Source organism: Bactrocera latifrons, unplaced genomic scaffold (genome assembly GCF_001853355.1).
Source record: "Bactrocera latifrons isolate USDA-ARS-PBARC rearing strain unplaced genomic scaffold, ASM185335v1 scaffold_17, whole genome shotgun sequence".
Lineage (NCBI taxonomy): Eukaryota > Metazoa > Arthropoda > Insecta > Diptera > Tephritidae > Bactrocera > Bactrocera latifrons.
The window spans coordinates 706,531-733,842 of NW_017535185.1; the positions used below are offsets into that span (position 1 = coordinate 706,531).

Here is a 27,312-nt window from a genome sequence, read left to right on the forward strand (position 1 = left end):
TTTAATTTAATTTAATTGCCAAACACACAATTAGCGGTCTTACCTTCTCGGCAATGCCTGCGCCGCCGCAGCATAAGGAATAGGGCAGCATTTCTTCGATTTGTGTGCGACAAAGCACGCATTTCTTCATTAAGCCCGAGCAATTTTCACATGCGACCATATGGCCACATGGACGGAAGAATATGGAGGCACGACGATCGGAACAGACCAAACATTCGTCGATTTTCTCACGTGATGTGACAGTTTCACGACAAATGAGACACTTCTTAACGCGCGGTGCGCAAGTATCGCAACAACAAACGTGACCGCATGGCTATGTACACAAAAATATATAAGAAAATTTTATTATATTTAATATTTTATACTTTATTTAATGTACGAAACACGAAATTTACCTTGAACACCGTATCACGCTTGGCATCGGAGCAAACGAGACATTCTTCCAGTGGCGCCTGCTTCACCGCATCATTGGCGATAAGCAGCGATTGTGACAGATCATTAGCCAAGCTATTTAAACCACCGCTTGTGTTGCTGTTACGCACATCGGTGCCAGCACTGCTCATACCGGCAGCGCCACCTTTCAACACAGTGCCCAATGGCAGATTGGCCGCAACCGTTTGCTGCATACTGTTCGTCATGCCAGCAACACCTACACCACCACTACCTGCAGCAGTACCCACCACAGATACTGGCAGGGAGTTCAAACTGCCAACACCACCATTGGCGCCGCCCATAACGGCTGGAGTGGCTAGTGCGCGTGCGCGCGCATTTAGGCTGGTGCCAGCGACATTGCCAGGCAATTCGGAGTCATCGGTTTTACGTTCATTATAGCATTTAACGAGCGTTTTGCATAAATTCGGATCGGGACACAAGTCTAGTGGTGTTTGTGATTTACGATTCTTCAAGGTTAAATCAGCACCATTTGCTGCCAGAAAACAGGCAATCGATGCGGATGCCTTTTTATTATTCGGATTACGTAGTCCCATCAATAGCTTGCCAAAACCTTCGACATCTTGCAGCTGCTTCAGCTGCGACAGTGTATGATGACGCAATGCCTCATGTAACGGTGTGTCGCCATCCTTATCGGGAATGTTCAAATTGGCACCTTCCTGCACGAGCAACTTAACGATTTGCACATGCTGGCGCTCCACAGCCAAATGTAAAGCGGTCTGCAAATTCACATTTTGTCGATCCATATTCGCCTTCCCCATATGCACGAGCAACTCGGCGATTTCAACATGATTATTCAGGGCGGCCAAATGCAATGCCGTATAGCCGTCATCCTTTTTCTCCTCCACAATCCATGGACGAACCGTTTTAGTTTTAGTGAGTAATATTTTCATAGCGCTCGGGTTACCCTTGAGCGCGGCATGGTGTAGTGCATTGAAACCATTGTTGTTGGTTAGCTTAATGTCGGCGCCATAGTCCAGCAAAAGTGAGAGCATCTCATCGTGTTCCTTCGATATGGCATCGTGTAGTGGTGTATCGCCCTCCGAATCCTGCAAACTAGCATGACAAGCCAACAAAAGTAAAGTTTTTACTACATTCAAGTGTCCCTTATTGACAGCAATGTGTAGCGCCGTCTGACGTCGCTTATTCCGTGCATTCAAATCGGCACCTGCCTTGGAGAGTATCTCAATAACAGCCGGCTCATCGCCGAATGCGGCATGATGCACAGCGCGATCGCCATCTTTATCCTCGATTTCCACATCGACATTGTGACGCAACAAAACTTGTATGACATCTGTGTGCCCGTTTTGACTGGCTGCCTGGAGCGCAGTGTGTCCGGCGAATACGCCATTTACATCGGGCACGGTGGTCTGTGCGCCAGCAGCAGCAGCGCCGGCTGCGGTAGATGTAGCCGCCTGTACATTGCCAGAAAGATACTCCTCACAGCGTGACTGTCAATTTGAAGAGTATATAAGTATATTTTGTTGTAAAATGTGGCAATTTTAAATACAACTCACTGCATAACCATTAGCGGCGGCTTTAACAAATTCCTCGGTGGCATCACCAGACACATTCGGTTCGAAAAGTTTCTTTAATATAGCAGACAAACGTTCACCGCTCGAAATAACGGGAACGCAGCTGCCGTCAGCAGAGGCAGAAGCCTGAAATATATTGAAAAAGTAATGATTATTTTCAGTTTATAATTTATTTTTTGATACACACGCACCACTTTAGTAACTGCAAGTGGATTATATGTCCATGAGGTGTTGCCCACTTCCACCTTCAAATCGTTATCGTGATAAACTTGCTGTACGCGGCCCAATTTTCCAAGTGTCTAAAGTAGTTACAAATGGTCTTGCAATTAATTCGAAAACCATAAAAGTAATAATCTAATGTAATCACTCGTTTATTGTCATGAAAAGTGTTTTATACATGATTTATGTTTATGATACACATTGATAATCATAAAAAATGTAGATTTTTGATTATTTTTATATTTTTTTTTTTAATGTTCAACAAAATTTGAATTATGCAATCAATTAGGACACAGTGGTGGCAAACTGATAATTAGCCCTAAACTGGGTATACTAAGTTTACCCACGAAGTGTGTAAAAAGGCATCTGTGCAGGGTGTATGATAGCTTCTGTTAATGTTTTTCTTTTTTTTTTAATAAAAAAACTATTTGTTTCACGATCAAATTAATAAAGTTACCGACGTTTGTCTGAAGCTAACCTTAAACTCTAACTTAGTATATGGAAACTCACCAGCTGCATAGCATCTGCCCATTCACCATGGCCGCGTTGCAACATTTTAATACTCTCCACATCGGAACAAATCTTCACAATATCACCTACTTGGAACTCGGGTGGTGCCGTTGTAGGTGAGGATACTTTTGTCAATACTGCGGGATTGAAAGTCCAGCGATTGCCCGAATTGTAGGCAACAACAATATCGTGATCTTCATCGATACCAACAACTACGCCGGGATTATTGAGGCACTCAAACATGCCATCAGTCCAACCGCCGTGTCCGTGTTGTAACGACTGTACAATTTCCAAATCCAAATCAACGGTGACCTTATCACCAATCTGAAAGCCATGTGGCCCCTTGCCGGGTCCATTTTCACCCAGCAACGGCAAGTGATCGCGGTAAACCGTATTGCCTTTAGCATCATTAACCACCTTGAATAAAAAGTTATATTAATACAATGTTTCAGTATACGCTTATATATTATGTACCTTCAAATCAGCCATGCCTTCGAAACCAACACGATACAAATTCTTTGCGCCATTATCCCATACAACATAAGCAGCTGAACGTGGCGATGCTGAGGACCAATCTTGGATTTCGTTCACTTTGCCACGACGTAGGACGCCACCATCTTGGTCTTCCCATTGCCAGTCAACGCCACGTACTACACGTGCACCCGGAAATATGCCGCGCACCGCTACTTTTTTCGATTTGCGTCGTGGCTCTAACATAATGCGCTCGCCACCTGGAGTGGCGATACGATAGAAGCGATGACGTAAATGATGCTTATCCCCATGATAACAAATCGAACATAGATCATAATTAATACACTCTGCACACTTCCAACGTATACCAAATATTGGCTGCTGACGGCAGGTATCGCACATTGTGCCATCATGCTTGATGCCGGTCGGTGCGCTGTCCAATATGCGTAGATCATATGCACCGGCACAGCGGTAATTGGCCGCAGTACCGTTATCCCAAACGACAACAACCTCCTCGGAAGATTCAAAATTGCGTACGGTGCCTACGTGACCCTCGCCACCATCCTGTTTTAAGACAAGAAATTTTTTTAAGAACTCTGATTTTAAACATATACATATCATTAACATACAGATATAATCACACGATAGTTGTAATTACGCATTTTGCGGAAAATTTATTAAAAACCACTACCGGATTTTCTTTATATTTATATATATAAATATATTATATATATATCTATCAATTTAAAATCGGTTAGTACAGTGCAAATATTTGAATTATAAAATAGTAAGACAATTCAGCGAATATTCGCGTTGTTGTGCATCTCGCCAACGCCGAAGTCAACTGAAGAGCACTTGGCGTTGGGTGATAGCGAAAAATGAAATGGAAATGAAAATATTGATATTGTCGTATCAACAACAAGCAGCACGTAACTCAATCGCCAATACTACTTATAGAGAGATAATAAAGCTTTACTTCAATGGCGTTGTAAACCAGACATCTCCGCATGCCGGTGATTGCTTTTTGTATTTTTTTGTTTGTAGGTTGTGGTATTTAAAATATTTACTTTGAGAAGCAGCTTATCAAGTGCTACCGTTATTTATTAAATGTCATTAAAAAATATTAAATAACATGATGGAAATTTATTTAATATAAAATATTATTTAATATAGAATACGGAATCGTGAGGAATGATAAAGTATATATTCGGTTGTTTATACATAATATACATATGTTAAATATTAACTTAATATACAAATTGTACATTTCGCCTAAGTCATTGTGCTTTTCCAATTAAAGGGAAAATTACTAAATTTTTCAAACGGAGATGAGTAATTAATATGCTCAAATATTATATAAGGTAAGGGATCATTTTTTCACAATTTTAGAAAATACAAATAGAAATGGACTCATATTACTATTCACATTAATTTGATAAGCGCCTAGCTTAAACGATTTGTGTAAAGATAAGGTTCTATAAAATCAGTGTAAGTCGCGTTGTAAGTCATGTATGTAAATCTACATATTGGTTGTACAAATTTACTATTTAGATTGATATGCGTACTTTTATCACCTGAACTGTCAAGTCATCAATGTTTTTTTTTTTTTTAATTACATTATTTAAAAAAACGGCATACCATATTAATGAAGTGACCTACAATTTATTGTTCAAAACAAACAAAAATATCTGCCACTGGCGCTACAAAAAATGAGTAATTAACAGGCACCTTTAAATGTGAGTCAATAAGCTAATAGTAGTTAATCGCTACATTAGCCAAATTGATGTATACGAACTGTGGTTTCAGTTATAATTTCTTAGTTGGACAGTGGCAATTTCTTTACACAACTCATATTTCAGCTTTTTTGTTTACATTTTATGCATTGCGATGCAAATATTTAGTAACTTAGCAGTGAGGATTGTAGGATTGACTGAAATTATATTTTAATTGATCGATATACCTGCTTGCCCCACTTCCAGTCCGGGCCACGTATTACGCGTGCACCGACACCTTCCATAGCGAAACGTGCTTGCCGATTAGCATTAGAATTGCCTGTAGCTCCACCTGATGAACCGTTAGCTCCTGTAGCACCACCACTTCCGCTAACGCCGCTAACATTGCCCGCACCGCCGACGGAACTGCCTGCACCTGCACCACCCGTAACGCCAGCACCTGTCGTGGCACTAGCAACCGTACCGCCGGCCCCTGCACTATTCACTAATCCGGCCGCACCAACAGTGTTTGCGTTTCCTACACCGCTCGCTCCAATTACACTGGCATTACCATTTGAAGTATTCACTGCAGTCGTCGATTCTTTGCCAGAAGTTGCTGCACAAGCCATATTTTTTCACTTCGTATTTGTGCTTACCTTTTGAAGTGTTCGTAAGCACCGATTTTAAATTTTTAATCGTGCTTACTATTTCACCTTCAAATATTTTTATAAAAATAAACCTTTTTGTATTTTTTAGAGGCTTAACAAATGTTTAATTGCAATTTTCTGTAAATTTCTCTTGTGAAATTTTTTGTTGCAGTCCCTTCTATCACAATCTTCCGACAGTTTTCCTATATTACTTTTTTATTAGTATTTTCTGCTTTTGACAAATTCATCTATTTGTATTGTTTTGATGTGTAACAGGGTGCAGTGTAGGTTTCAGAATTAATGTTTTAGCTGGTGTTTGAAATATTAAAGAAAGTTTAATAAAACCTTAAATTTTTAAAGAAAAAGAGGAAAATATATTTTATATTATATTAACCAAATATAAAATGGAGTTAATGATGTCATAACATGTATGTCATTTAATTCTGATTAAGAGCAAATGAAAACTGGGCCCAAACCCTACAACACTGGTCTCACCTGTTTTGTTAAAAAAAAGTTGTGTATTTTATTTTACATTTTCTTTACATAGCCATTTCCTTTGGTTGCATTTTCTTCATTGAACTAAAATACTACACCAACATCACCGCGACAAATTTCCAACCCCCTATTCTATATTTTAGTGTTTCTTTTTCAAAATTTACTTATCATTCTTGATCTTTAAGAGGCTTTAGACAAAGTAATTGTATTTTATGAAGAGAGCTGATAAGATATATTTAGTACAATAGAGAGTTTAGTAAACATATCTTCAAGATTAAATTGCAAGTCGAAATCATGTCTACCAGCAATACGGACACAGGTGACACCACAATAATAGCATCCACTACAGAAATACAAAATGGGCAACCAGACAAATTCGGGATTGTGACCCCCCGCGAAGCACTTGTAAGTAGACAATTTAATATATTGGTTCAAAGTTCAATTATATTTGACTTTAATTTGTATGAAACTCGATTTCTTAATAAATATATAATCGTATGTAGATAACAACTGCGGTGAACTTTCTACAAAATGCTAAAGTACGACATACAACACTTATGCAAAAACGACAGTTTCTGCAATCCAAAGGTTTAACCAACGATGAAATAGAGCTTGCATGCCAGCGAGCTGGTATTTTTACAGACGATCCCAATATGTCCACTTTGATTAACATCAGTAACAGTGGTCTGGAACATTCGCAATTAGTTTGGCAGCCACCTCAAAATGCTTACGGTCGCATCAAAGAGGTTTTGCATAATTTAGCGCTTATTAGTGGTGTTGCATACGGATTGTATCTATTTTGGAAAGTAAGTAGCATTTGTAATCGTCTTATAATATAATATATTAATGTTAAACCTATAATTACAGAAATATATAGAACCATTTCTTTTTGGCAAGAAAAAGAAGAAACCTGTAGAGGAGGTGCTTGATGATATCGATAAAAAGGTCGATACACGGCTGGATGCTGTAAACACAGAACTTACCAATATCAAGGTACAGTTGCAAGATCAACAGCGTGAGCAGCGTCAGAATCTCAATCAAGAATTCAATGTATTTCGAAGTGATTTAGAGGCCATAAAAGGATTATTGCTTAATCGGTAGGTTTGAAAAAGTTAAAAAAAAAACTGAAAATTCATGACAAAAGTGTGTACAGTATCAATCATATAATTATGCCTATATTGTTTTTTAGTAAACAGTTTGCTACGCCTATCACTGCCGGCCCACCCTCAATACCTGCTTGGCAGTTGGCTGCCACTTCACATCATCACCACGCTCGACTCTCACAGTTAGACGACAATGAGAAAGTAGATGATGCTGGCTCCGGTTCGGGGTCATCCGAAACAGAAGTGGTTACCAAAAATAGTGATTCCAGTTTGGAAATGATGTAGAAGTCTGCATGCTTCTATATATTTTGCTGCAGCTGTTTGCTGCGAAATGCTCATCAGTAATATAAAGGCAAAAGCTGAGGCAGATTAGGTTAAGTTAAAAGCTGCTAACATTAGTCTAAGTTTGACTGCGATAACCAGCATATATACCAATAGCCATGATCATATGTGTATTTATGTCATTATATAGCACCGTTTGTGGCGTAAAAATATATATATATATATATATTTTTTTTTTTGCTTTCTGGTTAATCAACACGTAGATATGACTTGAGTAAACGCTTTTGTTTACAAATATAAGTATGTTACGACTTTGTATGCAAAGATAAAGTAAGAAATGTTTTATTGCTTATGATAAGAAATATTGAAGAACACATAGGTTAAAAAACCCTAACAAGATGTGAATGCTTTCAATTTTAAATTAACAAAATTTTGGCTAAAAACTTGCAGATTCTTTTTTACTAACAGTAACTAGTAACAATATCATGGAAATTAGCTACTTTAGTGGGCGGAAAAATAGTCATTCGCTTGTATTGGCACGTATCTATGTACATAGGCATTAGACATGTGTTCTATTATGGGTTTTAAGTTGGCTGATGCTTGCAAATAGTTAATAAATATTAAAGTATAAATAAAATGAAGAAMGTTTATTTTTATTTATTTAACATAATTGACGTAAATTATATATTTATATGCCTATGTCGGCAAATAATGTATTCAAAACAATAAAAAGGGTTAACTTCAATTGCATGTACGTTGGAATGCCTTCCATCAATCAAGAAGTTTGTATGTCAGCTACATTATATAGTTGACCGATTTGAAAATATTCTTCAGTTATTGTACGTTGCCTTGGACATTAATCTATGCGAAACTGAATATGAAGCCCATAAAATAAGTTCCATGACAAGAATCAACTAAGCTCGCAGCGTTGATAATTTTTATATATTTTATACTTTCGCCTCCTTGGTATTGTTGCAAACTTCATGACTTATTGTACATACTGTCATGTAAAGAAACTCATCTCCGGTTACGTTGAAAATGACTACACACAAGTTACTCCAACTACACATTTTCTGTTTATTTTATTTTTTCTTTGCAATGTTTCCATAAAATGCTAACAATTTATTGTAATTTTTTTATTTATCAGTTTGCCATAGTTTTGGCTGCTTTCTTTTGCTAATCATTTATGCTGTTCATTTAAAATGGGTACATTTCGGCTGCTATGAATAAGTGCAGTAGTTTATTAACAATAAATTTCGCTAATATATATGTAATATGTATTTATGTACATATAAGTGTATTTCTTGCATTTTTTCACATACAAATCGGTTAGTTTTTTAGTTGTTCTAGGTTAATTGATGACATGATTTGGTGCGAAGAAGTGTGTGGGCTCTCTATGGAAGAATGATAAATTTAATAGTAGAGCATATATGAGGAGCGTGAACAAAAATAGTGACAGGAGAGTAAGAACGTTGATGCACGGAGAGCTAACAAATTTTATCCGCATAATGCTATTGAAAAAGTATTATTTTTTTGTATTTGTTGTTTGGATATATTTTTTACACATTTATTACATAGTCGATTTTTTATATTTTACTTTGTTAATGATAAAACGTTGCTGCGTGATAACTTTATATTTTCTACTATTGGTGTTTAAGTTATTACTATAAGATGGTTAAATTGGTGTTTAAGTTATTGCTACAAGATGGTTAAAATTCAACAAAGGGAAGGCATATTAATGTGAGTTCTTTATTTTCATTTTTCATTTGGTTTATAATATGTACAATAATGGCTTTTGTAGACACCAGGATTGCAAATAATGCATGCATAGTAAAAATAATAAAAATAACTGAATTAACCTTTAAATTAATTTTTTATTACGTGAAAATACTATTTTAAAATAGTTCTCAAATGGCCAATCACAAATAACAGATTAAAAAATTAAAAATAAATTTTTAATTTCAAATTTTGGTTGGAAACAAAAAATAAAACGCTAAATTTGAAATTAAAAAATAGCAACCCTAGTAGACACCCATTTTAGTTTTTATATACATAAATTGTGTGTATGTACATATTTTTTTAAAATTTATTTCGAAATCCTGTATATTAATATTTTTTACTACATTTTTTTTTCAAGTCGTTATACAATAAGTTGTTAGCGACAATTTTTGTTTTGTTTTAAAATTAAACTGAATTTCTTTTTTAAAGAGCTATTATTTTATTATTTCAATTTGTATAAATGTACATATATATGATATTATATACATACTTTTGTACCTTTAGCATTATTATTAAATTAGCTAAAACTGCTTAAAAATCTTAAAATTTCCTTGTAATATGGTACACACTGCGTTTTGCGCATGCGCAATAATTTCAATACTCATATTTTATAGTATAATAGTTTTAAGCATAACTTAAAGCATAGAGTTGTTTAAACTTATGCATAATTTATATAATTATTCTTAATTAACCGCCACAGAACTTCGTGTCCGCGCATTTATACTATGAGTTTAAAAACGCTCAAACATCATTCTTGATTTCAGGTAAATATCGCTTAAAAATTGTTTACAGTTTGTAGACTAAAATTGAGTTGCATTTTGTTATTTTAGGAAAACTTCAAAAATCCAAAAAATTCCTTAAAATAAAAAAAATTATTGATCCCAAAAATGTGTTTAAAAGTTTATTTTAAATTTAAATAGTGGATTGAAAAATAAAGGGCTTATAATTAAAAAATTCAAATTTTTTTTTTAATTTTAAAAATTTAACTTTTTAGTTCGAGTAAACCTTGAAAAATCCAAAAATGTTGGAAGAAAATATAAAAATTGCTTTAATACCAAAACTGGGTTGAAATATTTAATTTTAAATTTTATACCAAATGCCGGATTGAAAAATAATAAAAAATTAATCCCAAGCTTATAATTAAAAATTAAAAAAAAATCTGGCAATTATAGTTTTTTGGAATATTTTCATTTAATTTTTTGAAAATGAAGGCTAATTTTTAATTTAATATTTTTTGTCTTATTCATATTTAAACGATTTCAATTAGAGTGTTTCAGATAGAAATATGTAAATATTTCCATTTATGTGCCTTTTTTGTTGTAAAAATTTTCAAATTAGAGCATATTTTCTTAATTTTTAATGCAACATGTTTAGGATTAAAAGCTAAATATTAAAATTTTATTATTAATTCAAAAATTAAATTTTTATTACCAGAAATTACGGTTAACAATTAGTTTTTCAATTTCGAATTACAATTTTGGGAATAAAAATTATATTTTCAAATTAATTTTTAAATAAAAAATTTATATAATACATTTTGAATCCCAAAAATTATGGGTTAATAATCAGATTTTAAAATTTTTATTACAATTTTGGGATTAGAAATTAAATTCCCAGTTGTAAGTACAATTTTGGGATCAAAAAAAATTTTACATTAATTTTTTAATTAAATTTTAAATAACATTTAACTATACATTTTTAATCCCAAAAATTATGGGTTAATAATCAGATTTTAAAAACTTAATTATAATTTTAGGAAATAAATTCTCAATTTTTAATTACAATTTTGGGATAAAAAAAATAATTTTACATTTATTCAAATTAAATTTTAAATTACAAAACTGAGTTCTATATTTTTAATCCCAAAAATTATTAGTTATTAATTAGATTATAAATTTTTAATTCCGATTTTGAWAATAATAAATTCTAAATTTTTAAAAATTAAATTCCCAATTTTTTTAAATTAAATTTTTAATTTTAATTCCGCTTTTCAAATAAAAAATTCGCAACCCTGGCTGCTATTCACATATAGAATCGGTATGAAATAGAAGTTAAAATAATGAATTATTAAATAGCGGCTTAAAGCAGCCAAATCCTACGTGTTTTTGTTTCGATTTCTATTACAGCTATTATAAACAGTTATTACAATTATGCTATTTGTTGCATCAACTTGATTTAATTAACTAACTCCTATGTGATATTACCGCAGGCATTACATTACCGTTATTTTTTTTTTAATGCAAAAGTGTCTTTGTACCCACCCAAGTCAAAATAAAAACGAAATATTTGGAAAATTTGATTATTTTACATTTATAATTAATTATAAGCTTTTGTTTACAAAAGAGATTATTTCAATTTTGTAGCTTAAAGCCTTTAGTTTAGCTTATAATAAAATTCAAAAATGTTATACGTCAACTGAAAAAACAAGAGCTGTATTTTTCTATTTTTTTTTTGTTTTTGTTTTTCGTTTAGTAAATATCATTTTATATGTATATATTAGTGTAAAAATTGCATAAAAATAGAGAAAAAATTTATAGAAAAAAATTGCATTAATCTGCCTTTTGACGCAGCAGTTGCGTGAGCTGTATTAAATAAATTTTTTTTGTATGCCTGTATGTACATCTCTAATAAATAAACAAAACTGCAGTGTTCGTACACTACTACGAGCCACACTAACATTTTTGTGGGTATATTCAAAAAGAATTCAATTCTTTAGCATTTCTTTTTACCTTTTTCTAAAACTAACGCTAATTTTTTAATAGTTTTTTTTTCTTTTTTCACTTTTCCGCCTAAATAAATAAATTACATAAGTGCAAAAATAAATAAAGATAATTGCAACGCATTTAACTACAGAACGCATTGGAAATTCATTGCGAGTTGAGCCATTGAATTTAACGACTGTGGCAAGTAAACATAATTTATGATGTATACTTTGCATTGAGTAAATAAGAGTCACAGTTTCAACTCACTGTCGTCATTTAAACGCTCCGACTGCAGATGGTGACCAAACCTACTTTAAACCGCAGAATTGATAACGGTTTGACCGGCATTATTGCCAAGCGCATTGCCACCACTACCCGAGCCTACACCACCGATATTGTTGCCTGATGACGAAGCAGCCACTAGACTGGCGAATGCACCACTCGCTGCCGTGGCGGTTGCTGTAATCGATACGGAAGTGCTGCCGATAATATCTGAAATACCGCCAACACCTGATGCAGCCGGTGAAAGCGACATGGAGGACGATGACGGCGACGAGCATGCACTTTGAATGCTCATAGCGGGCGAACCAGTTGAAGATGTTGCCATATTTGGTGGTGTATGCGGTGAAAGTGGTGCGCACGTTGAATGCAATGAACTGTTGCCACTGCTGGTAGAAGTGTTGATGCTGTTAGCAGCATTTGTATTACCAGTTGAAGTCGCTGATGCTGCTGATGTGGTGGCATTTGTATTAGCATTATTAATATTGCCACCTAGATTATTGTTATTGCTGTTGTTGCTGTTGCCAAGCGTATTTGCAGCAGTGGATTGATGTGTTAACGGTTGTGGTGGTGATGAGGCAGCGGCAGCAGCTGCGGCCGCTGCACGTTCACGCTCACGATCGCGTTGCGGCCGGAAAGCTTCACGCAATGCCTCTACACGATTCTCGTTGGGGCCCCAACGCGCATGACCAGCGCTATTCTGCAACCACACCACTTGTGTGCCCTGCATGCATTTCACATTGACGTCGGCTCTGTAGCAATAAATTGGAGATAAACATTTAATAGCAATTCGTAAAGTCGGAAAATGCGCCAGCACTTACTTTGGTATAATGTGTTGGTAGCCATGGCGATATTCGTGCGCCATACCCAATACCACCATTGAACGGCGCTTAAACATGCTCTCTTCTAATTTCGCAATGCTCTTCCATTCGGGCAAGAATATAATGAAACTGTTGAATTGACATAAGTTAAATTGTATTTCTAAGTAAAAAAAAAAAAAAAATTGCGATACTTACCTCAATGGTTCCATAGAATCTGTCAGCAATTTATCGATATGCAATAAAGCTCTATCCATAAGTTCTTCGCAATGTGGTGGATTTACTTGAAAAGAACCAGAAACTGGTTTGAAGTCAAGAAATGGTCTAAAATTAAAAAGGTTAAAATTGGTAAATATATAAAATTTAGCTGCCATTTACCCTCTGGAACCGAAATATGCATCGGTATCGGCGAATGCYGAACAGTATTGCCTGAAATATGAATTGAAAGGCGACGCAAAGCATTCAAAACTAACGCCGAACTGTCTGTGCAAGCACTCGAAAACTGGCACTGGCAAGGATGCTTGCGTCATTTCTGCCTCTTGTGATGAGTTTAACGCATTACCGAGGAACGTCTGGTAGCGCTTAAGTAGACACCAAACACGTCCAATAAACAAATCAAATTTCTTATCATCGAAACAATTGTGGCGATAGAGTTGTTCGAGCTTTTGTAGATGTGTCAGATTTATGTACTGCGCATCTGGTTGATTGTGTGTACTAGGCGTATACTTAATGATCATGTGATCACGATCTTGTACATATTCAATGGCTGGCATGCGTGGTGATGGCACAGCAAATTGTATCGGATAGCACCAGACTTTCTTCAGGTGCGGTGGTGGTGGTGGTGGCGTTGGTTCCGGTATACCGTGCTCTTTGAGCAGTTGCATGTGACGTTCGCGTATTTTACGCGCATGTTCAGCGCTCAAATGATAGATTTTAATGCAGAGCGCTTCTACGGAGCTCTTGACGGTCTCGACAAGATGTGGCTCACATTGACGCTTCAAATGCGCTAGACGGTCTTGAAAGTCCTCGTAACTGGCGCCGACAGTGCGACGCAACCATTGGAATGTGTCTTCAACATTCCACTTAACGACCTTTTTACTTTCGGCTGGCGCTGAACGTGACTCAATAATCTGTTTCGCCGCTTCGGCATAACGTGATAATTGCTTACGTGCATCACCTGTGTTATAGAAGAGTTTACCGTTAATTTAATAAAATATACCAAATAATTAGAAAAATACAAAATTTACCTGTAAATTTCGGTTTGACAATTTTAATGGGTATATCAGCCATGATTTCCCTATACATGGATGGTGATATTTCTGGGTTACAGTTACTCGGTAATAATGGATCGCAGCCGTTGTCAATAACTTTACGCTCCATTAACCAACGATTGAAGGAGTCTTTCGGCGCCTTGATATTTTCACGCCGCATACAGAGATCTTCATAAGTTTTCACAAGCTTCATTGTGTAGGCGGCACGTAAAGCTTCAATTTCGGGATGTGGTTGTGGCAATAATGTAGGGGGTCGCTCTACAATAACGGCATTCGTGCAAATTTCTAAATCCCATGGTCCAGCCAAGACAAATTTCTTCAATGGCGGATGTTGTTGGTGTGGATGCAGATGCATATCGTCGGATGGACGACGTTTTAAATTTGGATGTTGCATATGATGTGGGTGATGCGGTAAACCGGGATTTATAGGCGTTTGACCACCACTGTGACATATGCCTTAATAGAAAAATATTTGCAAAAATCAAAATTCTACACTTTTTGTCTGTCTTTCCTTAAAACTTACCCAAAGGATCTGTGAGTGGATCAAATGGACGCGCACCGGGCATTTCCCACAAAGACTCGCCGGTTATTTTATTCCAGTAATATGGACGATTTTCGCGTTTTGACCAGAATTTTCGCCAACCCTGATTCACAAGTTCTGCTGTCAATTCCTCGCCATAGCCAGCACTATGCATAGCTGGCGGTCCCTGCGTTGGCGTATGTGCCATCATACCATCCAACGGTGGTGCACCGGTTTTTGTCGGGGTCGATGGCGAAGCACAACCGGCCGCAGGTGAGCTGCCGCCAGACATATTCCCCAAACCAAAACCATTAGGATCGCCCATTGTAATACCAGTTGTGGCCACCGCATTGACTGCATTCGAAATACCACCGGCGCCACCTATTAAGGTATTAACGCTCGGTTGCATATTTTGCAATGTGCTCAAATTCGGTGTGTTTCCTATTCCCAAACCAACAGCAGCGCTTGAACCTATAATATTCGCGGTTGACGTTGTGTTGAGCACATTTGCACTGGGTGACGAAGATGAGGAAGCGGTCAATTGGTCCCAAGCACTTTGTGCGCTGCTTGATGGTTGTGGCATGGTTGGCATACCGATCATTGGGTTAACACTCCCAGTGGAGGCAATAACTGATTGTGGCATTATGTTTGTATTTAGTGGTGACAAATGTTGTGGAGACATGCTGTGCAGATTAAGGTTATTGTTAGCTGCCATTTTGGTGCCTTGATCCGTAGCGACAGCAGACGATACGCAAATCGTAAGCTGCGACAGAACTAACTAAATGTAAACTGCAAATATGTAAATGATATGTTAATTATGAAGCTGAAAAAATATATTGTAAGGTATATTGTAAACGCGTATATATACATACATACATATATACATTGTTGGACAGATCTAAAGCAAATATAAAAAYAATAGCAAATAAAAGTACAATTTTGACGTTTTCCCATTGGCTGCTTGTAAATTTTTATTCAAATAAAGTTTTGAAATTGAAATTGATCCTTGATTTTACAGTTTTCTCAATTTATTTTGAAATAGCGATCTCCTAAAAGCTCTCGATCGGGCTGAGATCGGATGATTACGCCGGGAAATCTAAAACATCAACTCGTTATCTTAGCAAACAAGTTTTGCATTATCTAGAGTTACGCTGAAGACCATTGTCTTGCTGTAACCTCCATTTCACTGACATTTCCTCTATAGCATACAATAGCACCACATTTTTTAAAATGTCGATGTTAACCAATCGCCCCATTATTCCATATACATATGTACATAATATGTATGTATTCTTAACTGTAGTAGTTATATATAATTATACATATAAAACATCAGCAAGATGAGCTGCACCAATTGTTCAGATCGGATACAAGCTGAACGTTAAAAATCAAGCTCTTGCATGAAAACTGTTTTATTGACACCCACAGTTGCATCCATTCTTAACCGGAGAACCTAATCAAATTTGTACCTGCCAACAAATGTGTGCGCAGCAACATTGAGTGATATGCGTTCTGACATAACAACGAATTATCCCACCAAAAGTTATTTTTTGATAACAAATTTTAAAATTGTAAATGAAAATTTCAAAGGCAATGTAAATCAACCGATTAAATACTTTTGTATACATCTTATTGGATAAAAAAAAAAATAAACGCACATACGGCACTTTATTTTGCCCATTAACGTCATCATCGCAAACGCAGAAAATTGTTGAGCATTCATTTTGATTAAAGCATGAGTGTACAATGTACGAGCCAACTTGTAGAAGGCATAAATAATTTTTGAAATTTCTTTTAATGAGTATAAAGCGTTAACACTTAAGCAAACTACGGCAGTCAGTGGCAAGCACTCAAAGCGTAAAGCTTAAAAATACATACAACTAAATTGGTGTACCATAAAGTAGAATGATAGGGAATGCAGGTGGAAAAACAAATAAAAAATAAAAACAAAATACTAATAAAAATATCGTGAAATATTTCAGACGACCTTCATTAAATCAATACAAAGTAATTGTTAAACGTCAGAGTTCAACGGTCATATAATGTAACTATGATGACATTACTAACAGGAAAAAACAACCCGCGACGGTTATAGTTAATTATGTTGCAAAACAAATAGGCATATGTACGTTTCTTGACTATACATGTCTACAGCAAATTCACTTTGCCAGTTAATAAAATAAAATATGCGGTGAGTTAAACTATTAAAATTTCGAGTGTTTTGTGGCGAGAGCTTTGAGAAAACAATATATACTCAACAAACAGCGAAGCAGAAGAGCATATATTTATAGCCTACTGAGCGCGGAGATTGCCATCGCCCATATAATATTTTTTGTTCCATTGAGAGACAAGCAATAAAAATATTTAAATAACACTAAACCAGAGAAAAGTGTATAAAATAAAGACACAATCAAATAGCAACTGAGTGGAATTGGAGCGCGATTAGATACCCTCTACTGGTCTATATATACGAGCATGTGCATCGTCGTATAAGAAAAACCAACAACCGAAGAGTATATCGTCGCAACCACCGGCAAAACCAAACACAAACAACTCAAAAAATGAGAGTGAAAACGCAATGTGGAAAAGAAGTGAATATTATTGCCATTGAATCGCTTTTAAATCAGATGTCTTTCAGAATTCAAACTTGATGGTTGGGGTGTACTTCAAGTGGAAGCACTGCAAAAATCAACGGTACAGGTAATTATAAAATTAAATGCATTTTATAAGCGCGAGTAAAATTATTATAGAAATTCGAGTTGATATCGCTCCCTGATAAAATTAAGGTGAACGTGAAATTAAACAATTAGCATAAAAACAATGGAGTAGGTCTACAGAATACAATTGGCTGTTAATTGTAAAGAATGAATTGAAAACAAATTCATTAATGCTAATTTGTCACTTGTGGCGGATATCAACTGTATAGTTTATTTTCTATTTTTATTTTCGCCTTCTTCGACCATTATTTGCTTTTTAATTATTTATTTCGATTTTCTATTGCTTTTATCTTTTTGGCACCTACATAATAACACATACATACATACGATATTTACCAAATTTTAAATAATTAAATCAAATGAATAAATAATTAAAAATTATTAATTTAAGTATAAAAATATGAGAATTATAGTAACTCTTTAATGCATAAAAAATTTAAAATTTTTGTTAAATAATAAATCAATTCGATATTTTTAGAAAAATATTTTATTAAAAGATACCATAAAAATAATTACAGAACTTTTGGAGATGTATAGTATATTTTTATACATCACATACATTTCCACATCGTTGAAGTTACCACAGTAATTACTAACCATATCAGTATTTCAATAATATATTATCCATATTATCAATTATTAAATGGGTACATAGAAAAATATACCTACGTATCTATACATATGTAAATACAGGTAAGATATAATTATAGAGAGCCGCAAAATAAATCTCGAAAAAGGAAGAGCATCACGCCTGCTGACACACCACGTCACCAACACACAAATGCATACAAACAGCAATCGAAAGAAAGGTATAAATGGACAGAAAAAGATAAATAGACAAATTACAAAGAGTATATGGAAAATGCGAAACCGAATAGCAAAACAAAATTTGTGTATTATTTTGTTGTCTACTAGTTTGCGGCACCTAATTGTGGGCTTGCGTTTGTGTATGTAAATGTTGACAGTGCATGTACACAAGTAATAAATCAGCGAGATGACGATAAATTGTTGGAATGCTCGTGTTACGTTTTGACGAACGTGTACTAATAGTATTTGCATATGGTATATTTCAATTGAATTATTTTTATTAAAAACTTTTGTTATTGTAACATTGCAAAATTTTATGCATTGCAATTTAAACCCGTTTGTTAGAATTAGCAACATTTAAATTTTGAAATTGACTTTAAATTTATATACAAAACATTTTTATTTGATAAATAAAATAAAATCTAAAACTAGAAAAAAATTGTTTATATGTGTCAGCATAAACTCAGCAGGTGTTTTAAGGGTTAAAGTTGCCTACGTCACATAATGGCGCGCTTTTTCAGCAATCCGCCAAATTAGTTGTTAACATAGTTTTAACCATTCATAACATAATTTTTAAAGTATTTATATAAAACTTATATTTTGGTTATCAAAATTTATTTAAATATTTATATAAAATATATTTTCCAAAGCCCTTTTATCGACAAAAATTTCTCTACACTTTCTTTTTATATATGCCCGCCACTACCGAACAGCGGATTTGTTCACTGACCCACCAACAGCTACCGCTCGCCTCTTCAATGAGGCAAACAGCGAATAGAAATTTTCCTTTCAATCAGAATCAGCACTAACAATATTGTAATTTTTACATTTTTTAGCGCTCAAATTGTAAACAATGATTAATGTGGAAAATGTTTAATGCTATATACGCAATTGGAAAAACATATTTTCACTTCTCAATTGGAAACGCTTCGTGTGAATTTTTTTCAACAATTTTTCCTCTTTTCGATGTGTACATTTTTCACATAGGTGGTGTATATTCTTATTGCAGGCAGCCAGCACTCACCGTTTCTACGTTCGAATTTACAATATAATTAACAAACACTCGCTGTTGTTTATAAACATTTATATTATCGTTATTGTGCAACGAAAGTACACAACAAATTTACGAAAATTGTACAGCAAATTGAATGTGAAAAATACGTGCGCAACTCTTGGATCGTGTCCGTCACCACCATTTGCAATAAAAATTTCATCTGCGCTATGTTCGTTTTCACCGAACATTCATTCGGCTCGACTGGGTTGCCTCTTAACGCGTTAAGGTTGCTCAGAGCTTACCATTTAACAAGGTTGCATTGTCTGATTGACCATGAATATTAAAAATTTATTATTAAAATTAAAAAAAAAAAAGAAATAAAATATGAAGTTAAATGCTTGTTTACATATTTATCTATATCTTTTAGATTTTAATATGTTTTATCACAAACTAAAGCCGGTTAACACTAATTGTTTACATTCATCGTAAACTTTTACCGTGTTTTTTGTAGTAGAATAGGAAACTCTTTTACATATTATATTTCCCGCCGGAACCGATGACTAGCTGTCAAACCCTTTACCATTCAATGCAAATGGCTTCTGTGTGCGTTATTCTGTGGTAATGTAATCAATCATGCTTAGTTATTTATTTAATTACTGTGCTGACGTGAAATGTAATATTTTATTAATTTAAATGCAGCAGAAATTGTGCATACATAAGAATACATAAGAATTTAAGCGCTCGAACAAACATCGGGAACATCTTGCATATTACATTCGAAGTGCGGAGCCACGGTAAGTAATACAATGAATACGGTTGCACCGAAGCTATAATATCTTTTTAGGTAAAAAATTTCCATATAAAAACTGTATTTTCAGTGGTCATATTATTATATATTATATATTATTATAAATATATTGCAATAGTCGTCCGATCAAAACAATTTGCTCGGAGATTTTATCTGTAATCTGTGCAAATGTTTTCCATATAAGAACTTTACCTTGAGCGTTCAGTTTGTATGGCATATGTATGCTTTAGTGATCCGATATCGGTGGATGGGACAAATGATCAGCTTCTTGAAGAGAGTGGGACGTCTATAMAATTTTAGAACGATATCCCAAAAATTGAGGGTTAAGTTAAGTGACTGATCTCTCAGCATTGCGATGGGATCACGGATTAGATTCTTATGTATGGTTCCTGGTGATGTCAAAAGAAAAACTCTTTTAGCTGTATATTAGCTATCGGCTAAAACGGCTTGAACCAATCAAAAATCTGCTTAAGTATTTTACTTCCTATTTCCGTCATTTCATCTATATATTTATAGGCATGAGCTTCCAAATGTTTATGCCTTGATCTGGTAAAATAGAAACCTTACTACTTCGCAGATGGTTGTCGACCACCTCTTGCTGCACCACAGTAAACATAAGGAGCTCCTACTCGTTCCCATGCCGTAATTATTGAATTGATCATCAGCCTTACAGTTTCCAGCAATTCCGTCCGTTATGGTGTCTAGATTCTTACACACAGTCAACGAACTCAAGGCTAATATCGCTCAGCTCGTCACGCTGCTAATTTCCTTTTAGGTAAAATAAACTTCTTGACAAACTTAACATTAAGTTTATGTTCGAAACACATTCAATCCAAAGTGAAACATGTGATAAATATACGAATTAAAATGTGGCACACTTTTTTAATTCCTTCATCTTTCATAATAAGAAGTGACAAATTGTGCAGAAAGAAAATTTTAAATTTTCTTTATTGAATTCAAATTTATAAGAACACCTTTACATACATATACTATATATTTTATATTAAATAATAAGAATGCCGACATTAAGGAAGACCAACTATTACAACCAGCCGAAGCCATCGGTGCAAGAGATTAAATTAAGCACTCACAGCACTAAATCCAATACGAATGTTCGAGAAGAACTTGTGAAAAAACGTTCAACAACCACTAAACCCTCAAAACGTGCAACTAAATCTCCGTACGAAGTATGTGACTCCACACAGAATTTACTCAAGGATAGATCAGACATCGGGACTGCGGATAAACGCACAGACCAAACCAAACCATACATTCATGTACCGATTATTCAGTTGCGTTTGTCTGAAGAAGAATCCCAAACCTCCACGCCACCACCGAAACAACGAGGCTACGATTTTACCAGCTCGACCAACTCACATTTTGATGGTTGGCTGGTAGCGGCACCGAAGAAATTCAAACGCACCTGTTCGAGCACGCCAACTTCGTCGAAGCGTAAAAGCAGCACGCTCAGCATACAAACTACGCCACTCCCTAAGCTATCGGATGAGAATCTAGTCACATCACAGGAAATGGTCGACACGCAACACAAAGCGTCCGGTGCTAAACGCATGGTTTTTCGCGGACCCGAATGGAAGAAACCGTGTCGTGAGAGCGTTGTGGCCGGCGCACCAAAACCATTTATCGGCGCTTGTCCATTGAATTTCGAAGAGTTTGCCAAATTATCACGTACGCGGCAGAAATTCTTCCTTACACAAGATCCACGTAAGAAATACTGTTTGGTAAATCCACAGGCTTTGCGTACGAAAGCGTTTTCGGAAAAACGTGAATTTAATATATTGACAAAAACCGTTAAATATGCGGACAATGTTTGCGGTGAGACGCAATCGCAATCGTCAGAGTCTTTCATATGCGATCAAATCGATTTAGAGAATCCCATGCAGCTGGATTTTCAAGGACTCGATTATCGCAAAACCTATCAGGCCGACGAGCAGGATATACAAAATCAGAGTCTCTACCGCAGCATAATGCGGTATATGGAGCGACGACGCGTCAAACAGGAGACGCAGGACAAAGTGGAGGAGGAGCTGCAAAATGAACGTCTAGCCGTGCCGCAATGCTTTGACGTGCCCGATCGTACGCAGCACGAGGATGTGCCAAGCAGTGAGCCGCCAGTGCCGTTTTGTAAACTTTTTCGTTCAGCCGACAAACCATATAATCAACAAAAAATTGAAGAAGAGAATCGAAATCGACGAAATCGTTATAAGAATCTTTATTTAGAACGCAAAGATTTGGCAGAAGAAGCAGACAGAGCCAGAGAGGCGCAACATAAAATTAATGAGGAGCTCAAACCCACAATGTTAGCTATGAAACATTTTACTGAAGTTTTGAACAGCATAAATGCCGCGTGTGATCCACAAATTAAGATAGAAGCGCTGCAGCGTAAGCCGCCGAAGCCAGCGACCACTTATCCGCATACAATGCGCGAAACCAAACAATTCAAAAAGAAGTTAAAAGCGCAAAACCGTATCAAACGCGATAATGCGCTAGTTAAAAAGGAGTTTTATCTAGCGAATTTCGGCAAGTTGAAGGACTATCCGGAAGCGAAAATCGAGCTGAGCAGCGATACGCCAAGACATGTTAGTGAGAGTCCTGAGCTGAGCGAACAGTCCAGTGACGACGAGGACGATATCGAAGTGGGCAAACATGGCAGCAACTACCAGCTGCGTGGCTTCCACTTCAAATTGGGCAAAAGCCTGCGCGGCAAGCGACACCAGAGAGAAAAAACCGGCGGTACGCGCAAGGAAAAAACATGTAAAACACGCGAAGACTGGCTAGCGGAGTTGGTGCAAAAGAAGGACGTGGTCAAAATGGATATTGAAGAGGGCATACCGAAACTGCGCGGTCCAGATGATCCGCTACTCAAGATTTTTCAGCCACAATTCGGCTACAAGCTACCGCAAATAAAGAGCAGTGCCGTACGTGAGTTTATCGAGAAACGTCTGGGACGCCACTACGATCGAGATTTACGTAAAAAGTTTAAAATGGTGCGACCACGACTGGAGTATCCAATGAAGAAGTTCAATCTGATACATTTTCTTTACACCGACCATGTGCAAGACTTGAGTAATTTCAAAGCGCAACATGCAATTCTGGATAAAACCGAATTAATGAAATTGAATACCACGCTGGAATACATGGCTGCCAAGGAGAATATTAAGAAGCAAAAGATGGCCAAGATCAAAGAAAAACGCCTCAAATTGCTCGGTATACCATGCCATGAGGTGAAAAAGTCGAGCTTGCAAACGAAATGCGAACAATCGGATACGGGCACAGATTCTGAATGGGTGCCAACACCGGAGCCGGAGTTGGTCGATCAGGAAGAGGAGAATAGACGTGCGCGCCTAGCCAAAAGCGTAGCGCTGCCATTAGCTATGCGTGGTAATATGCCGGCGCCCAAACATCGCGAAACCACAATACGTCGTCATCCGCGTAAGCCGCGTGACTATTTCGGTGAGCGTGTGCCTTCGCAATTATTTGATAAAACTGTAGCCGAAGTGCATAAGCCGCATTTATTGAAGCTAAAAACAGACGATGTGCATTTCAGTAATTTGCGCGAGGTGCCAAATCGTGAGTATTCGAAAATCTTCGAAGCACGTCACCATCACGATCACTGGAATCATATGCAACAAAAACTGGTAGATGTACACTACCAGCCGAAAATTGTCAAAGCCGAAGCGACCAAGGGCAAAAGCAAGGAGGATCATGTACTTATGGAGAATTTTCGTATGGCACAACCGCCATGTAATCAGTACGTTGGTATGGATTTAACCATAGCGAAATGCGATACAAAGGCATTGCTTGCCGACTATATGCAAAACACGCGTAAACAATTCACCACCGATAAGACTTTGCGTATCAAAGACTTGTGTCAGTCAAAGGATGTTTACTTTCATAGTCGACCACGCAGCGAAATCGAGACGCTCAATTTTCCCGGTAGAAAAGAGTACCTCGATTTTTTACATGAAGTACGTAAGGCACTTTATGAAACCAAAGTCAGTGAAGAGCAGGGGCAAAAGCTAACGGTGGATCGTGAAGAAATCATACAAGACATTGAAGAGGATCTCAAGAGTATTGAATCATGTCTGACATCGCTCAGCAGTTCGGTCTGCACGAATCTTTCTAACGATAGCGGCAGCTTTTTACTCATGGAGGGGAAAACGAAAATTCCACTCGATTATATACGCAAATCAGTGGTGCCATTTGAGCCGATGAACCGTTGTCGCTTCAAGCTCGAGCCGCTCGATATCGAAGCAGAGGAAAATAATCCCTTCAAAGTACTGCCATTTACCGGACAGGGCAAGGCACAGAATGAGCTTAATGCCGCCAAAGATAGTTTCTTCACCTTCAATACACGTCTACAAAATGGTTTGCGTTTACGCCTCGAGGTGCCGGTGGAGGATGTACGTCAGAAACTAATTGGTCGCGGTCCGCACAAGTATCGCAGTGTTGTGACGACAGATATTGACGAGAACTATGTGGATGAATTGAAAAATCGACCGCCCGTGAAGATGTTCAGTTTCAAAACGGGCAGCTCATTTATTAAGGACGCGTTGCGTTTGAAATTTGAGTCTATGCTTATACAAGGTCAAATAGTACGCACCAAAATCTATGATCGTCTCAACGAGCATCATTGGGAGAATATGATGCGCTTGAAGTTGCTATATGAAAAGCTATTCGCCAAATGGGAAAAACGCGAATATGAATCGGCTATGTCGGTGGTGCATAAGGTTAGTAAAATCCTCTGGCTCACTTTAGGAACACTTTTTATTCTTCCCACCGGCCTCTGTAGCATGGGCTATATGGGCTTATAGCACAGGGCTTTCCATAATGGATTACTCTTTTATGAAGATACTTCATTCTTAGGTGAAAACATATTACGATCGTACAGATGCTCTAAAGCGTGAATTTCGTGAATTGGAACGTCAACAAATTGTACTCAATATGGATATCGTTTTTATTGAGGGTCATTGGATACGTCGTATTATGTTGCAGAACTTTCATTATCTATTGGGCGATTCGGAGTGGCGTTACGAAAATGATTGGATACATCGTATAGAAAAAATTTCACAGCGTGGTTCCGAATGTGAAGAGGATGAAGATTACGGCGAGGAAGAAGAAGAGGGTGAAGAAGGCGAAGGCTGTACCAAGACAACTATTGAATTGGAAAATTTTGAAGAGTCTATAATGAAACGCAACACCGTAAACATACGTAAGCGTGATAAGGATGACGCATGGGCGATTAAGAGCTATTACGAGGATGTCTATATGAAGAATTTACATCCGATATTGATTGTATTCCCCAATGCGGATAGTTTTATGCGTGGCATAGAGAATTTAAAAATTAAAACCTTCGTCTTGCTACTCGAAATGCATTTCACACTATCCATACACACCGAACTGCAGAGCCGTTTGGAAACCTTCGAAGTTTGGTGTTTGGAGGATTTGCGTGAGAAACAGTCATATGTGTCGCGTAAATGCGCCAAGCTATATTTTATGTCCGATCGTGCGACGGATATGAAGCTGCGCACATTGGATTTCCTGTCGGAACCGGTTGAAAGTTCCTTCAATGATGAAGCGTTCATCAAACATCGCGCGGTCATTATAGAAGTGTGGCGTGAAATAGTGCCTGAAAATATGCGCAGCGGTGGTGGGGACGATCTCGAGCCATTGGAAATGGTGGCCATGATTTCGGAAGTTGCAATGGAGTTAATATGTAAGTCCTAAGAATTTTAGATGGGTTCTGTATAAAAGCTTCGACAGAAGGTTGAGGAGGACTAGACTTCAATAATGTACAATAAAACTAGAGACACTGGTCTTTTTACGTTCTAGCGCCAGATCTCTGTACTTTGCGCAAGAGTTGATCAACTGCAAACTCCTGTTAGATACTTTTAGCTTAATGCAGAATCCTGGAGATCGATTAAAATACTTGCTCTCATTATGTCGCAAGTTCAGTACTTCTTTGCGGTCAATGTTCTATAGGTGTCGCGGTAAGCTTGACATTTTTGAAAGTTTTTTCTATCAATTGTTTTGTTTAGGTTATTTTGGTACCACAACAGACCTGCGTACTCAGCCATCCAAGTGGGATTCGTTTTATTGGATCGATCTTTTAACCTAACCTATTTAGGTATTACAATAAATCGGTGCTTTCAGTTGTCCAGCGGATCCGTTTTTTTTATTTTTACTGTCCTTTTAACCTCACATATTTAGGTAGATACAACCGGAGTTCTCAGCTATCCAAGTGGGATTCGTTTTTGGGTCGAGCTTTTAACCTAACCGAGTCTAAGGGTCTAGACAGTTAGACTTTGCGAACGATAGGTACATACGTATAACATAGAATTCCACACATTTGAGGTTAGAATGTAGTTTTCCACAGATCTTGACTGTAACTGCAAGCTTGTACTTCATGCCAATCTCCCTTAAATTATGCTTCCAGCTAAATTCGAATCGATACCGGTTGATGAAAGTCGTCGTATTGAGGCACAATTGCGTCGTCGTCGTGCTTATGATCGTAAAATCTCTCGACAAGCTTATTTGGTGGAGAAACGCATCGAAAGTGAAATGAAAAAGGTGCGTCGCAATTTAGAGCCACCCTATGTGAAGCCGAAGCGTAAAGGCAAATTACCGCGTATTATTATCAAAAAGAAAGAAAAGAAAATCTCATTCAAGGAGCAACGCGTCACCGAGCATACAAAATTCTTCTTCCGCGCCTTTCACGATGAGGGTGATGTTATGCAATTGCATGATGCGCGCGATAGTATTGGTGTAATGGACACCATACAAGAGCAAATTGTGCCATTTTATTTTGATCATTTCCTTAAACTGAATGGATACACCCCAAATTACAATTTCAAAACCAATGTGGAATTACGTGACGGACCTGAAGCTTCACGTGTGGCATTGCGTTCGCTGGTGCCTGAAATATTGGAGAAACTTGATAAGTGGGAGCTTGTACGTAAGCGCATCATGGACGACAACATACAGCGCAATCCAAGAATGTATGAAAATGTGCAATTCTGAATAGTTGGCATTCTCTTATAAAATATACACACTAATATACTTACATGTTATGTATGTTTTCAATAGATTTCTGTCCGAAAAAAATTCAAAACATGATAATACGATAATTGGCTTTAAAAACAATATACGTTAATAATATTTACCTCATTTGCAAT

At 36.7% G+C, this 27,312-nt stretch overlaps 4 protein-coding genes across 6 annotated transcripts in view; 2 read left to right on the forward strand and 2 right to left on the reverse strand.

Moving 5' to 3' along the window:
- LOC108966812 (E3 ubiquitin-protein ligase mind-bomb) overlaps nucleotides 1-5,759 on the reverse strand; it is a 7,309-nt gene extending 1,550 nt beyond the window's left edge. The window contains exons 1-7 of one of the 2 annotated variants that reach the window (XM_018929895.1): nucleotides 5,146-5,759; nucleotides 3,189-3,749; nucleotides 2,715-3,131; nucleotides 2,177-2,284; nucleotides 1,968-2,111; nucleotides 396-1,901; nucleotides 44-313 (exon numbers count right to left, since the gene is read on the reverse strand). In XM_018929895.1, coding sequence (XP_018785440.1) covers nucleotides 44-313; nucleotides 396-1,901; nucleotides 1,968-2,111; nucleotides 2,177-2,284; nucleotides 2,715-3,131; nucleotides 3,189-3,749; nucleotides 5,146-5,526 — 3,387 coding nt within the window. In that variant the 5' untranslated portion in view covers nucleotides 5,527-5,759. Of the gene's footprint in view, nucleotides 1-43; nucleotides 314-395; nucleotides 1,902-1,967; nucleotides 2,112-2,176; nucleotides 2,285-2,714; nucleotides 3,132-3,188; nucleotides 3,750-3,814; nucleotides 3,920-5,145 lie in introns of those variants that run through there. The other variant, XM_018929896.1, reaches the window with a different exon arrangement.
- Nucleotides 5,760-6,091: 332 nt separating this feature from the next.
- On the forward strand, nucleotides 6,092-8,065 carry LOC108966715 (peroxisomal membrane protein PEX14). The gene is made up of 4 exons (XM_018929741.1): nucleotides 6,092-6,444; nucleotides 6,543-6,845; nucleotides 6,907-7,136; nucleotides 7,229-8,065. Exons 1-4 carry the CDS (start codon nucleotides 6,334-6,336, stop codon nucleotides 7,425-7,427), a joined length of 843 nt encoding a protein of 280 aa, XP_018785286.1. The 5' UTR covers nucleotides 6,092-6,333; the 3' UTR covers nucleotides 7,428-8,065.
- Nucleotides 8,066-12,216: 4,151 nt separating this feature from the next.
- Nucleotides 12,217-19,518, reverse strand: LOC108966794 (phosphorylated CTD-interacting factor 1). Of its 2 annotated transcripts, XM_018929858.1 has the most exons (7): nucleotides 19,342-19,518; nucleotides 14,797-15,582; nucleotides 14,250-14,729; nucleotides 13,381-14,179; nucleotides 13,201-13,326; nucleotides 13,006-13,134; nucleotides 12,219-12,936 (listed from the first exon to the last, which is right to left on the reverse strand). In XM_018929858.1, exons 2-7 carry the CDS (start codon nucleotides 15,506-15,508, stop codon nucleotides 12,219-12,221), a joined length of 2,964 nt encoding a protein of 987 aa, XP_018785403.1. In that variant the 5' UTR covers nucleotides 15,509-15,582; nucleotides 19,342-19,518. The 2 variants fall into 2 exon arrangements, with proteins under 2 accessions (XP_018785404.1, XP_018785403.1); XM_018929859.1 differs by lacking the exon at nucleotides 19,342-19,518 and having other exon boundaries at nucleotides 12,217-12,936; nucleotides 14,797-15,508.
- A 1,557-nt stretch (nucleotides 19,519-21,075) lies between these two features.
- LOC108966810 lies at nucleotides 21,076-27,188 on the forward strand. The gene is made up of 3 exons (XM_018929893.1): nucleotides 21,076-24,867; nucleotides 25,004-25,853; nucleotides 26,574-27,188. The coding sequence occupies exons 1-3, from the start codon at nucleotides 21,136-21,138 to the stop codon at nucleotides 27,155-27,157; spliced, it is 5,166 nt and encodes a 1,721-aa protein (XP_018785438.1). The 5' UTR covers nucleotides 21,076-21,135; the 3' UTR covers nucleotides 27,158-27,188.
- Nucleotides 27,189-27,312: the final 124 nt, after the last annotated feature.

Bases quoted from the DNA above. Each gene is read 5' to 3' on its own strand.
- LOC108966715 (XM_018929741.1), top strand. From the start codon at position 6,334: ATGTCTACCAGCAATACGGACACAGGTGACACCACAATAATAGCATCC. The intron at 6,846-6,906 runs GTAAGTAGCATT...CTATAATTACAG, and splicing joins GATTGTATCTATTTTGGAAA to AAATATATAGAACCATTTCT. The intron at 7,137-7,228 runs GTAGGTTTGAAA...ATTGTTTTTTAG, and splicing joins AAAGGATTATTGCTTAATCG to TAAACAGTTTGCTACGCCTA.
- LOC108966810 (XM_018929893.1), top strand. From the start codon at position 21,136: ATGCCGACATTAAGGAAGACCAACTATTACAACCAGCCGAAGCCATCG. The intron at 24,868-25,003 runs GTTAGTAAAATC...CTTCATTCTTAG, and splicing joins CTATGTCGGTGGTGCATAAG to GTGAAAACATATTACGATCG. The intron at 25,854-26,573 runs GTAAGTCCTAAG...TTATGCTTCCAG, and splicing joins AGTTGCAATGGAGTTAATAT to CTAAATTCGAATCGATACCG.